Raw genomic sequence first — 13,237 nt, 5'->3', positions numbered from 1 at the left:
GCGGACATTATTATACGTGGCACGTGCGATCCATCTTGTGGTTCCCTCGTACACGCTCAAATCGTTTCGGATCCTGTTTTTCCGCCATCAGAATATGTAAATTGCGGTCAGATGGTGCTTAGATTGCACATGGGCCGCCATCGGATAGGTCTCCCATCTCAACGGTGCCCAGAGGGTTTTGAACATGTGCAACATACTCGGGGCCGCCGGCCGATCAGGACCAACTGTGTGGACTCTCGCAGATGGCTGTCAGAATGTTTTTGAACTGCAATGCTACACTTTTTGGATGTGGGCCGAATCATCATTCTGATGCCATTCAGCCTCATTCTGGCTATGTGTGACGGGGTATTAGACTACTCTTTATTCCAACAATAAACAGAGCATACAGTAGCACAACAGCTTATAGTCAAAGTCATTGTTAATTTATTTGGCATTCATTGTATGTCTAATAATTTTGTTGACCAATTATTTACTTACTACATTTCCAAATCTGCAGAGCTGTGAAACTGGAAACCAAATGGCTCCAAAGGGGATTCTCTCTAAGTTCAAAGTCTTAACTTGTTTTGTCAGTTATGTAACCTCTGCCAGCATCTCTTCCTCTGTTTGGTAGCTTCTGTCCTGACAGCGGTGCTGTTCTGTGGACTGACTTTCTATTGCAAGTGTTCTTACACTGGAAGTCTGTAGCCAATGTCTCTCACTTTGAGAACCACTCACTCAGTCACTTATCTTCAACTGCTGACTTCAATTAAGGGTCACAGTGGGCTATATACTTACTTTGTTGGTCTCCCCATAGATTCCAGTTACCTGCAATGGAACAGGATGGTTTGAGTGACTTTTAGTGTCCAAAGAGAGAACTTGAACATGTTTCTCATGTTTCTAAGTTCCCACACGGAACTTGCAAGTGAAAACCACAGTGAGACTTTTCAGCTGCACAAGACAGCAGGCTCAGCACTCAGAGCTAATGCTGAAGCCTGGAAAAGGTTGTCTCCCGATATCTGGCACCGATATTGATTGCTATAATACGGTGATACAGCCTGTTTCACTCTGATTTACCACAATTACAGTTACATGCAAAAATACACCCTCTGAGGTTAAGCAATTTAATTCAGTGTGAGCAGCTAGATGTAAATTTGTCTTACTGAACACAAATAAATTGCTGTTGTGCACAAACACCGATCAGTCACTTACAACACTGGGAACCTGGTACATGAAGTGGGCGCTCCTGTTCCTCTTGGTATGAGTACTAGAGCAAAGAAGGACACACCAACAGCAAAAAAAAAACAAAACAAAAAAAAACATCAATGGAAGATTCTGGATGAGTTACTCATAAGCATCAGGCAGTGGAGGAAACACTGAGCTTAATCTTGTAGTGTCTAATTTAGCTATATACGAGGTCTGTTAGAAAAGTATCCAACCTTTTTATTTTTCAAAAACCACATGGATTTGAATCACGTGTGATTGCATCAGCCAAGCTTGAACCTTCGTGCGCATGCATGAGTTTTTTCACGCCTGTCGGTTGCGTCATTCGCCTGTGAGCAGGCTTTGAGTGAGGTGTGGTATACCCCTCTCGTCTATTTTTATTGCGAATAAATGTCTGAACGATTTGGAGCTTTGCTGCATCAATTTTTTTCCAGAAACTGTGAGAGACCTCCAGGTGGACACCGTTCGGAAAATTAATATGGCTTTCAGGGACGATTTTATGGGGATTTCACAGATTAAGGAGTGATCCAGAGGGTTTAAAGACCGCCCACAACTGCTGACAGCGCGGTGCGCTCCCAGCCCCCATCGACAGGCTAACACCCCGCTGGAACAACCAGATCATTTCCAACGTGAAGGCTTTGTTGATCTGGGACCTCGTCTGACTTTCACAAAAAGGCTGAAGATGTGGACATCAGCCCTTTTTCGGTACATTCCACCATTACAGGAGTTTTTTCATGGAAAGAAAAGCGGAGGGATGCGCCACGGAGCCGTTCATTACGCGGGACAAAACCACCTCGGTGTTGGTCTCACAGGACGGCTTAAAGGTGGATTTCAGATGGATTCCGGTTGCTTTTCAGTCGTGTGATTATCTGATTGTGATTGTGCATGAGCTGGGCCTGCCCCAACATGTCCTGGAAGGCTTCATCACGGCGTTGCTTTGCGCCATGCAGCTCCATCGCAACGCGCGGAATTCCTCCGCACGTCTGTCTCAATGTGCCGAAAAAATGCTGATGTCCACTCTTTTCACAATTACTGTGCTAGTCAGACGACATACCGGATCAAGACAGCGTCCAGTTTAGAAATGAACGGCACATTCCACTGTTACAGGAGTTTTTGTCATGGAAAGAGGAGCGGCTCCACCGCGACGCATGGCGCAAAGCAATGCCGTGATGAAGCCTTCCAGGACATGTTGGGGCAGGTCCAGCTCATGCACAATCGGATAATCACACGACTGAAAAGCAACGGAATCCACATCTGAAATCCACCTTTAAGCCGTCCTGTGAGACCAACACCGAGGTGATTTTGTCCCGCGTAATGAACGGCTTCGTGGCGCGTTCCTCCGCTTTTCTTTCCATGAAAAAAACTCCTGTAACGGTGGAATGTACCGAAAAAGTGCTGATGTCCACATCTTCAGCCTTTTTGTGAAAGTCAGACGAGGTCCCGGATCAACAAAGCCTTCATGTTGTATATGATCTGGTTGTTCCAGCGGGGTGTCAGCCTGTCGATGGGGGCTGGGAGCGCGCCGCGCTCTCAGCAGTTGTGGGCGGTCTTTAAACCATCTGGATCACTCCTTAATCTGTGTAATCCCCATAAAATCATCCCTGAAAGCCATATTAATTTTCCGAACGGTGTCCACCTGGAGGTCTCTCACAGTTTCTGGAAAAAAATTGATGCAGCAAAGCTCCAAATCGTTCAGACATTTATTCGCAATAAAAAATAGACAAGAGGGGTGGACCACACCTCACTCAAAGCCTGCTCACAGGCGAATGACGCAACCGACAGGCGTGAAAAAACTCACGCATGTGCACGAAGGTTCAAGCTTAGCTGATGCAATCACACGTGATTCAAATCCATATGGTTTTTGAAAAAAAATAAAAAGGTCGGATACTTGTCTAACAGACCTCGTATTCTCCCATTTAATCATGCTGACATGTTCTTAAAACATAAGTGAATGTTTAAGGTATTTTTAAATAAGGTGCCAGCTTACATCATGGTCCCTCATGGCATTGAGTTGCTCTAGTTTTCTGGCCCAGTACCGTGCCTCATCTTCAGGAATATCTGAAAACAACACAAACACAGCTCCCAATGTATCATTCATGCATGGATTCGTTTAAGCAAAGGCAATAACCTAACCTGTATCATAAAGCACAACATTGAACTTGTCTGGGGTCTTGGTAAGAGGAACTTGTGTAACAGGTTTCACTTTGATACCAAGACTTTGTCAAGATTTTGAATAAACAAGGTTTCAAACTCTGTCTCCTTGTGGCCTCAGTTAAAATCTAAACACACCCATTGCTGAGCTTCTCTGTGGTTAGTTCAGTTGATTAGGGTGCTCTGGGGACGTCCAGAAAATGTGCCGGATCCGAGTGAGGAGTCAAGTGTGAAAGTGTGGGATTGCCCTGAGCCAAGATACTATGAACATGTGGTGAAACAAAGCACCATGCTCCCAGACCTGACTTTTTACTGTTGTATAGTCTCACCTAGAGGCAGCTCAAAGCGTGTGTCAAGCAGCACCAGGTGCAGTGTGGGATCTTTAGTTCCACAGATCTCATTATCAGCCATGATAACCTGAGAGTCCAATGTCAGCCACTCCCCCGGACCTTCCTATGAACACATACCACAGATGACACACAATCCACCCACAGTACTGAGTAACCACAATACTGCTTAAAGTACAAACAATTATATAATGTCTCACAACAATTTTCCTAAAGTTGTAGTTTGTGGCAAACCTCATTTGACTGTCTGATGCTACAGAGAGGAATCCATACGGTGCCCATCATAGTGTCCCAGATTAACCCTTTGTTCCACACCTCTACTGTCAGACCAAGGTCCAAACGGTTAATTTCACTGGAGAAAAACAGACATACAAAGTCATGAAAAATGAACAGAAAATCCTGTTGTGACCTTTGACTCTTACTGGCAGTATTTTATTCACAGCTCAGCAAAACAGTTCCATTGAAGAGAGAACCTTAACAGAATGTAGAGAATTGTTTATAGTCATGTCATGCAGAAGGGAAATGGAATTGTATTTTGGGAATAATTAAACACCATTTGATGAATACTAGTCCATAAATATGCATCCTGCCCAATATAAAACATGTCTCTGTGGGAGAACACTCAAGAGAACTGACCATTCAGCAGTTACAAAACAGCAGGAAAACAGAGTAGAGGGATGTATATATACCGTATACTATGACAATAAAGAAACAGGACTGTGGCAGCCACACTGATGACTTAATGGCAATTGGCTAACTGCTTATATAACGGTGTTGCGCAGTATCTCGCTACTATTCTGCTATTAGTTACTTCTTTCACTATGTGTTTCTTTTTCAGGCTTTAATGTAGCACAATGCTGTTACACTTTGCCATGCAACAGCAGGTGGTACAAACAGTGGTGGGCACAGCTAACCCCAAAATTAGCTTCAATAACAGATAATGAGCTAACTGAAAAGTTATCTTTTACAAAGCTAAACCGATAAATCACCCCAAAATTTATCGGAAGCTACAGATAACGATACGATAACCGATAACTTCCAGTATTGTCTCCGGTACACTTGCAACTACTAACAAGCTGATTTTGAGTTTTAACACCACAATCGCTTCTGGTAGCATCAAAGATGACTACAGACCCAAACAATGAGGCAGCACTTAAGTGTCTTTGTGCACCCTGCCCACTTCTGGAAGCTTCTGTTTACACAGCTTCCAGCAGAGAAGCAGTTGAGAGGAGCAGCGAAGCTCAACTCTCTACTCAATAACAGTGTCGCCGTGAGGCGGAGGTCTTGGAAAATAAAGCAGTGCTGACTTATGGTTTGGTTTATAAATAAAATTTATACTGATAGAATAACTCCATTAATGTCAATTCTGTCATTTGTACAAAGTTAAAATATAACATATATCTTTTAATGTTGAATAATGCACTAATACTGAAGTTTTGTAACAAACACAGACAGACGTCGAAGGGATTATGGGTAAAATGTGCCTCCACTAACACTGATTGGTTAACTCATTCATTCTATGTAAACCAACATGTTAATGTGAGGTGTGTCATGTGTTGGTGTTTACAGATAAATGTGCTTTTGTAAAATATGTAATTTTTTTAATTTGTAAAAAAAGGCATTTAAAAAAAAAAACAAGTTGGAATTAGATAACATCTGATATAACCGGTGTCAAAATAAATAGAACACTGCCATGATCTACTGGTGCCCAGACGCTCAGTACTTAAGCTGGGCTTACACTGTGCGAGTTTTGGCCCATTTTCAGCCGATTTTTCACTCGTGCAAGAATTTTTTGGATCGCGCCGAGTTTCAGCTTAATCGCGTGTCCTGAATCGTGTAGTATACATGGAGTAACGAGCTGCGTTTAACCTCTCATGACCACTTGCTGATCGGCAATCGTATGGTCGGATGAAAATCAAACCTGTTTGATATTCTGGTCAGCCGTCGTGAGGGTATCCAGCTGCTGAAGCAAGCCTCCAACCTCTCTCACTGTGCATGTGCAAACACCGATGCGGAATTGGAGAGATCATAAATAGTGATCATCTCTTTGGGAGAGCGGCTTCTGTTTCTTTCCCCCCCTTTCCTCAACTCATGTAAAGTCTTGTATTGTTTGTTTTTTTTGTTTGTTTGTTAAAACTTTGATGTCTCCCATCAAGAGTTTTTGTAAAAATAAGAAATGTAAATAAAGTTTGAAAAAAAAAAAAGCGTCTGTTTACATTTTCTTCTGGAAACACGAGTCCGACGTGTGGTTTCTGAACGTACAATGTGAGCAGTCAGATGACATCAGAGCATCGGGCCGTATAGTGTGAGAACATAAATCGTGCGCTCTGAACTTTTACACCGTGCGGTTTTGTCGTACAGTTTGAGCTGGAGCCGAGTACAGTGATTGAAAATAGCGTACGGTGTCTGCCCAGCTTTAGGGAGAATACTGCCATGAATACTACTGGCCAGTAGATGGCAGGAGAGACCGTGAAAACTTGCCAAAACAAAATTCCAGATAATCTGTGTCTGCTACATTTAAGATGCGTGGAATTTAATAAACACAAACTGAATTTCAGACATTTTATATATATTACTCTGGAACAAAGATGACAGACAGCGTTTGACATAAGCAGGACTCTAAATAGCAAACAGGAATCGACTGCAATTATTCCAATTGAAAATAATGCAGAAGCAACCTCAGCTTCTTGTGGCATTTTTACATAAAAACAAACACAATAACAACGTCTATAAACCCAGAGAATATATTCACGAGGGTTTTAGGCACAATATACAAAGAGTTTAATGCTGTTGTCCCTGTGGCGCCTGATCAGAGCGTCTCAAATGCATTTCTTCTGTCGTGAATGTACTGAGATACCCATAATGCACCTGGACATAGTATGTCCACACTAAAACCTTCAAAATTAGTGCATTACTTTAAAACTAAAATATATATCTGATATTTTCACTTTAGAAAACTTCAGACGTGATGTTAATTTAAATAACTTGTCCGAAATTAGTTTGGTTAAAAAAGAAATGAGCTTTTTTTTCTTTTCTGTGCCCAGTTCTCCTTTGCCTGCAGAGGATAGAGCGGTGTCTTTTAGACCCAGCTCTCCTCTGTTTACGGAGGATAGAAATGCGCATCTACTACAAAACATTTAACAGGTTGGTACTCAACTGATTTCATAAATGTTTGTAACTATTCAGCTTTGTTTACCACATCTGCAAAAATACGTTAGCGGTCTAAAAATTATCAGACCAAAACTTATCGAAAGATAATTAGTCTGATGATGGTTTTCAAAGTTATCTGAAAAGCTAATCCGATAATGAATTCTTTGACCAGAAGAGAGTGGTCCACCAACATAAGTATATGCCTGAGGGTCAGACATCAATCAGCACTTCTACCAGCAGGTCCTCAATCGCAGCGTTCAGAGCAACAGGTGGGCTCTGTGGAGAGAAAAGCCATGGCTGCTCCACCATGACAACATGCCCGCACACGCTGCACACAGTGTGAGAGAGTTCTTGGCCAACAAACAGATCACAGCTGTCGACCACTCCTTATTCTCCAGATCTCGCACCATGCGACTTCTGCCTCTTGCCCAGGCTGATGACTGCACTTAAAGGAACTCATTTCACTTCTGTAAAAGAGATCAAGGCCACTGTGATGAGCTGAGAGACCTCAAAGGAAAGGACTTTGCCGGGGGTTTCCGTGGGTGGCAGAAGCGAATGCAGAAGTGCATTAACTCTGGGGGGATTACTTTGAAGGGGACAATGAGACAATGGGGGAGGTGATGGTCTAGTGGTTAAGGTGTTGGGCTTGAGACCAGAAGATCCACGGTTCAAATCCCCGCCTGACTGGAAAATCACTAAGGGCCCTTGGGCAAGGTCTTTAATCCCCTATTTCTCCCGGTGTGTAGTGAGCGCCATGTATGGCAGCACCCTGACATCGGGGTGAATGTGAGGCATAATTGTAAAGTGCTTTGAGCATCTGATGCAGATGGAAAAGCGCTATATAAATGCAGTCCATTTAATGAGTAATTTCTATGTAGATTTTGTAATACAACTTTTATGAGACAAGTCTCATTTCTTTTTTGTCACATGAGGGACAACTGATAAGTTTTGAGAGTGACTCAGAAAAAGTAGGGTGTGGTTCACAATCTTTAGCATTCTGAGAAACCATTTCTCGAGAATGCATGAAGTTTTGAGTCACTGGGTGCAGTGTTGAGAAATGTTGAGTTTTCCCTGATGGAGAACCAATAATGGACTACACACGGCTCTTACAGAACACACAGAAGAATGTGAGAGACTGTTGTGTTTTGTTTTTACATAAACATGGCTTAATGACAGCGTCCCGGACAGTGCCATTCAACTTGAACGGCTAGCATGCTACCGAGCAGATAGAAACCTCATCAAAGGAGGTAAAACATGAGGGAGGGGCTCTGTGTTTACATCAGCAATGCCTGGTGTCAGGTTGCTGTTGTGGTTAACAAGCACAGTGGAGCTTATGATCATCAAGTGCCGGCCGTTCTACCAACCAAGGGAATTTACAGCTGTTATGATCGCCACAGTGTACATTCCCCCGATCTCCAATAATAACAGCAGGAGTGAGGCAGTAAATGAACTTTTACATCACATCAGTGAACAGCAGGCAGCCCACCCAGATGCCCTCCTCATCTTGGCCAGGGACTTTAACCACGTAAATCCCAAAACTGTGTTTCCCAAACTACAACAACATACAGACTTTCCCACTCAAGGAAATAACACTCTGGATCACGTCTACTCCTTCCAGAGGAAAACTTACAAGATCCCCCATCTTGGTGCCTCAGACCACATCAGACTGTCATGCAGCATACAGACCACTGGTTAAAGTCACCGAATTGGTTCGAAAAGAGGTACGAGGGTGGCCAGAGGGGTCTGTAGAGGCACTACAGGACTGCTTTGACACCACAGACTGGTAGGTGTTGAAGGAAGCTTCCTCCTACAACTCCAACATCGGCCTTCAGGAGTACATGGACTCCGCCACTGGCTCTACATCACCAAATGCATTGATGATGCAACGCCCCTCAAGACAGTCACTGTTCGAGCCAATCAGAAGCCGTGGCTGGCAGGAGAAGTCTACCAAGTGCCAACCTGTCACGCAGCATCAGAGAGGCTAAAGCCCCTTTCAGACCAGAAGTGTCAGACGTGGCAGTTAACGTGTATGGTTGCGTACGGGCGCTTTTGGGGGCATTAACACCTTCAACGCGGCAAGGGGTGGGGGTTGCTACATCACACTCTGGGTTTTTCCACAACTCAAAAAAGTTGAGCGATCGCCCTCTTGCATTTGCGGCTGTAGAACCACAAAAAAGCTTTAAAAAACAGCAGTAGAATGAGTCTGCCATCACCCTGGTGAGAGAAGCTTTTTTTCAGCTACTTTTTGGAGTGATGCCGAGCCGAGGGAGGACCGATGACTTGGTGGGGTCGATCGAACCGCAACAGCGTGCAGAGCCGCACAGAGCAACCGGAGTTCAGGCTTCATTCTGGGGCAGAGTGACACAGGATGCCTGGATGATGGAGCAGACCGATTCAATCCAAAATTCCTCACTTTTGGATATATACAAACACCCAGTTTGAACAACGGAGCTTAGTTCTGCAGCTTACTCAAGGTGAGAATAATATAAAAATAAAACGTGACTTCCTGCAGAGCCCCATCCTCTTCACCCTGCTGACCTACCACTGCACAACACCAACCTCCTCATCAAGTTCGCAAACAACACAACCGTGGTGAGCACACACCCAACACCCCCTTCTGACCATCAACAGTGCTGCTGTGGAGAGGGTGAGCAGCACCATGTTCCTGGGTGTGCACGTCACAGAGGACCTCTCCTGGACCACCAACACTACATCACTGGCCAAGAAAGCTCACCAACGCCTCCATTTGCTGTGGCGAGTGCCAACAAGGGAGAAGCCGAAGGGACTTAATATTGTGTGGGAGACTGAGAGTAATGGAATTTCCATCCTCAATATGTTTGTGCATGCATTGCAGAACTGAGAAATAAAGTTGACTTGACTTCAACGCCCACCTAAAATAAATTAATTAGTTCCGTGACCCCAACACATTGTAAAAAGCAAAAAATAATGAGTTTTCCCAGCGTTTTTCTGGTGTCTTCCGCATCTGACTTGTGATGATCAACCGTTTGACCTGTGCTCTTACCCCTCGCTCACACTGCCTCCGGTGTTACCGTTGCGGGGTACGGATGCGGGACCCGCAGAGAATCCAAGTCATTAAAAAGATACAAACCTCTGTCAGTGGCCACGGAGCTCTGCGGCTGCAGTTACCGAGACCCTGCGGTGCTGTGGATTTTTCCACAAGAAGTCTATCCTTGTGGGCTCCCGGAGCGCTTCGCATCAAAACAGCGAGGGTAGTCTCTGGACCTGTTCCCTGCAGCTCTGCACAGTAGAGAGGGGAGCGGTGTGAGTGGCCTGCTGCGGCGTTTACCTAGCCCGCATACTCGGTAAGCGCATAGGAGGCAGTGAGAGCAAGGCCTTATTAAAAGACTCTTGTGCAAGAAACAGGAAGTGTGCCAGGTCAATGGCTAGTTTTATACAAGCCCCAGTCACACTGACTAATCAAGGAAACATACTAATAGGAGCTGACAGTACTATCAGTTTGTGTTCATTTTTGTCAAACAAAAGTCCTTTGTACCTCTGCAAAAACAGCTCCTTGTCAGCTGATGTCCGCAAAGTTCAACAAAAGTTTTGTGCGTGTTTAAAACTTTGAGCAGAGTTTGAGCAGGCGGAGAGGTTTTCTGCTGCCTGCACCTTTGTTTGCCATTTTGCACTCTGCTTCTCTTTTTATTTTTCCTGCTGCTGTCTGATGGTTCATTCTCAGCTTCTGACTGATCAAAACAAAATCAAGAGTACAAAGAACTGATGCAGCACAGGAGAGCATTCGCTCTGTGTCTCTCGTTCTCTTCCCAGCCCCAGCCCCCCCCCCCTCCCCCCAGCGAGGAAGTGTGGGTGTGCACAAACAGTGAGGAAACATGATGTCATGCTTTCAGACCACAGCACACTGCTGAAATCCAGGGGATTTGCCAACAAACTGGGAAAATAATTTTGCTCACTGCAGATTCTCCACAGAAATGTGACATCATCTGTCCATTAGCACCCCAACTCCATCGGACACTGACAAATTTGCCAACGGACAAAATATTTAAATACTTTGCTCTATCAGTCAGAATGTGACAGTGTGAGCATATGCAGCGCTTCTGGACACAAACAGAGAAAACTGACTTCATGTGTTGACAGTCAGCAACAGTCTGGATGTTCGACTGTTTTTAGTGAGAGGCCAAGAGGAAAATTATGGATGTTTTATCTTAAGGAGCAGGACAAACTGATTATTTTCTGCAGCATGGACAGCAACAAATGGATTATTTTCTGCAGAGTCACCTGGATTTAAACAGGTAGGAACTTTTGAAGCTTCAATGAAAGCCAGAGCTTTCTGGGTTAATATAACAGTAAATTATTATCCATGTGGTTAATATTGACAACTGACTGTGTACATCATGTCACCTTTTTTTGCTGCTGAGATGAAAAAGCAGTGTAAGCACAGACATCAGCTGACAAAGAAAATATTTAACAAATGGCAAAAGGACAGGACAAAACAGACACAAACGGGTGATTTATTCTTTATTTGTGAAGAAATAAGACTTTTTTTTAATGGGAGGTCCGGCAAATGTAATATTTGGCCAAGTTTGTGCAAACGTCCATCCCCCTTTCAGGTAAAATTTCACGCCGAACGCTCAGGGCACTCAAATGTGCGAAGACGGTGTATATTATATATGTTGTATATGGGAAAAAGGAAAGGAGACTGGTGAATGCACTTGGGGAGGTGCCTGCATTGCATGCCTCGAGGAAGAAAGTGGGAACTTTAATTATGAAATAGGGAGCAGGATTTCCCATCACAGTTGCTACTACTTTTTAGAAAAGTGGCTGTTTGATTCATGGAGACGTATTGAGGTGGTGCTGTTGTTTAACAGCAGTTTGAAGGCAGGGAAGATGCTCTCTGCAGCCTGTTATATAACACAGCTTCTCTGATGCAATGTCACTACAATGCTCAGTGCCTCCAAACATCAAAGACAAGCACATGACTCTGCAGTCAGCTTCAACGCTGCACCCCAAAAGAGTAACGGTTCCTTTACTGCTGCTCCAGTACCACAGAGTAACAAATACACTTGTAAGACTAGGTCATTAATGTTTAAACAGTTCTACCAAATGAAACAAGCCATCAGGCCATTGTCTCAGCAAAAACTAAAAATAATAACTTTTTTAACAGTAACCAGAAAGCAAAAATAGCAGGAGAAAGAAGATGGAGCATGAGGAGAAAGGTAATGAGAAGAGGCGTGGCTGAGCAGATGAAGATCAAGGAGCTTTGGTTAAAGGATGTGACAGGGAGGAGGAAAGAAGAGCTGGTAGAGAGCCAAAGTTGAGAACAAGAAGTGCAGAAGTTCCAAAAGGACCACAAATAAAACAAGGGGGCGTTTTAAAAGGCAGAAATGCAGATGCAGCTCAAAGGATGTGAAACAATAAAGAGCATATGGCACATTAAAAAAGTGAGAGAAATAAAATAAATAACTCAAATGCACTCAGAAAGCTCAAATGTAGAGAGAGATGAAAGATGAAGAAAGACCAAGACTCACAACATGAAGTCTTGCTCCCAACTAGGCAAGTTGCCCCTGACAGAGATGGTCGTACTCTTCACATTTTGCACCTTTAGTGTCACGTAAGTGTTAAACTTCTCTGTCGGGGGAAAAAAGAAAAGAATAATTTTACACCCCTACCTCTTCATGACATGGATAAACCTGTTCCAACAGTATTTTCCATTAGTTTGGCATGGATATGCAACCATAAGGCTACATAACAAAGGCTCTCTGGTTGATTGATCTGTATCTTATTTCTGTCCAGGGTCTTACCTTGGGGTCCATCCAGCTGGGCTTTCTTCACTGTGGGAACACAGACAGAGACATTATCACACACAGAGACACAATGTGTTCACACTTTGGAATACTCCTGCACTTTCTCAGTTTTACAAACACTATGAGAGGATGCTTGTGAGAAATTAAAAATACACTATAAACTTCACAAAATACAGAAAACTAGGGTGACACTCAATAGAGCGTATTCCTCTGCCACTGTGCAACAGACCCTTCAACCGCATACTTTAGGGCCCCTTCACACATAGTGTGACGTTTGGTCGAATACGGCGAAACAGTGCGAAACAGCTTGAATTACGCACACCACGAAACATAGCGCTGACAGGGAGGCGTGCACGATGCTGGTGCGATGGTTCATGCATGCTGGAACACAGTGCCACCAGCTGCACAATGTGTAACCACATCGTGTAGCTGCTGTAAAGAAAACAATAAATTAAAAAATAAGAAAAATACATACATGCTGCGATGGTTCAGTGCATGCGGGAACACAGCAGCTTTTCCCAGCAGCTGCAGAATGTGTGTGTGGTACACACACATCACGCAGCTGAAAAAAAAAATAAAAAAAATAAAAAATACACGTCACCCACG

The 13,237-nt window shown here is 43.8% G+C and overlaps 1 protein-coding gene across 3 annotated transcripts in view; it reads right to left on the bottom strand.

Annotated features, from left to right (window-relative positions):
* Nucleotides 1–13,237, bottom strand: part of LOC117521082 (protein unc-13 homolog A-like) — a 97,201-nt gene that overhangs the window by 65,891 nt on the left and 18,073 nt on the right. For 2 of the 3 annotated variants that reach the window (XM_034182398.1, XM_034182399.1), the window contains exons 2-8: nt 12,629–12,658; nt 12,356–12,455; nt 3,933–4,050; nt 3,681–3,804; nt 3,188–3,258; nt 1,189–1,243; nt 775–804 (exon numbers count right to left, since the gene is read on the bottom strand). In XM_034182398.1, coding sequence (XP_034038289.1) covers nt 775–804; nt 1,189–1,243; nt 3,188–3,258; nt 3,681–3,804; nt 3,933–4,050; nt 12,356–12,455; nt 12,629–12,658 — 528 coding nt within the window. The remainder of the gene's footprint in view (nt 1–774; nt 805–1,188; nt 1,244–3,187; nt 3,259–3,680; nt 3,805–3,932; nt 4,051–12,355; nt 12,456–12,628; nt 12,659–13,237) is intronic. The other variant, XM_034182400.1, reaches the window with a different exon arrangement.

Source organism: Thalassophryne amazonica, chromosome 12 (genome assembly GCF_902500255.1).
Source record: "Thalassophryne amazonica chromosome 12, fThaAma1.1, whole genome shotgun sequence".
In the NCBI taxonomy this organism is placed as follows: Eukaryota; Metazoa; Chordata; class Actinopteri; order Batrachoidiformes; family Batrachoididae; genus Thalassophryne; species Thalassophryne amazonica.
This window is presented reverse-complemented; position numbering and strand designations above follow the sequence as displayed.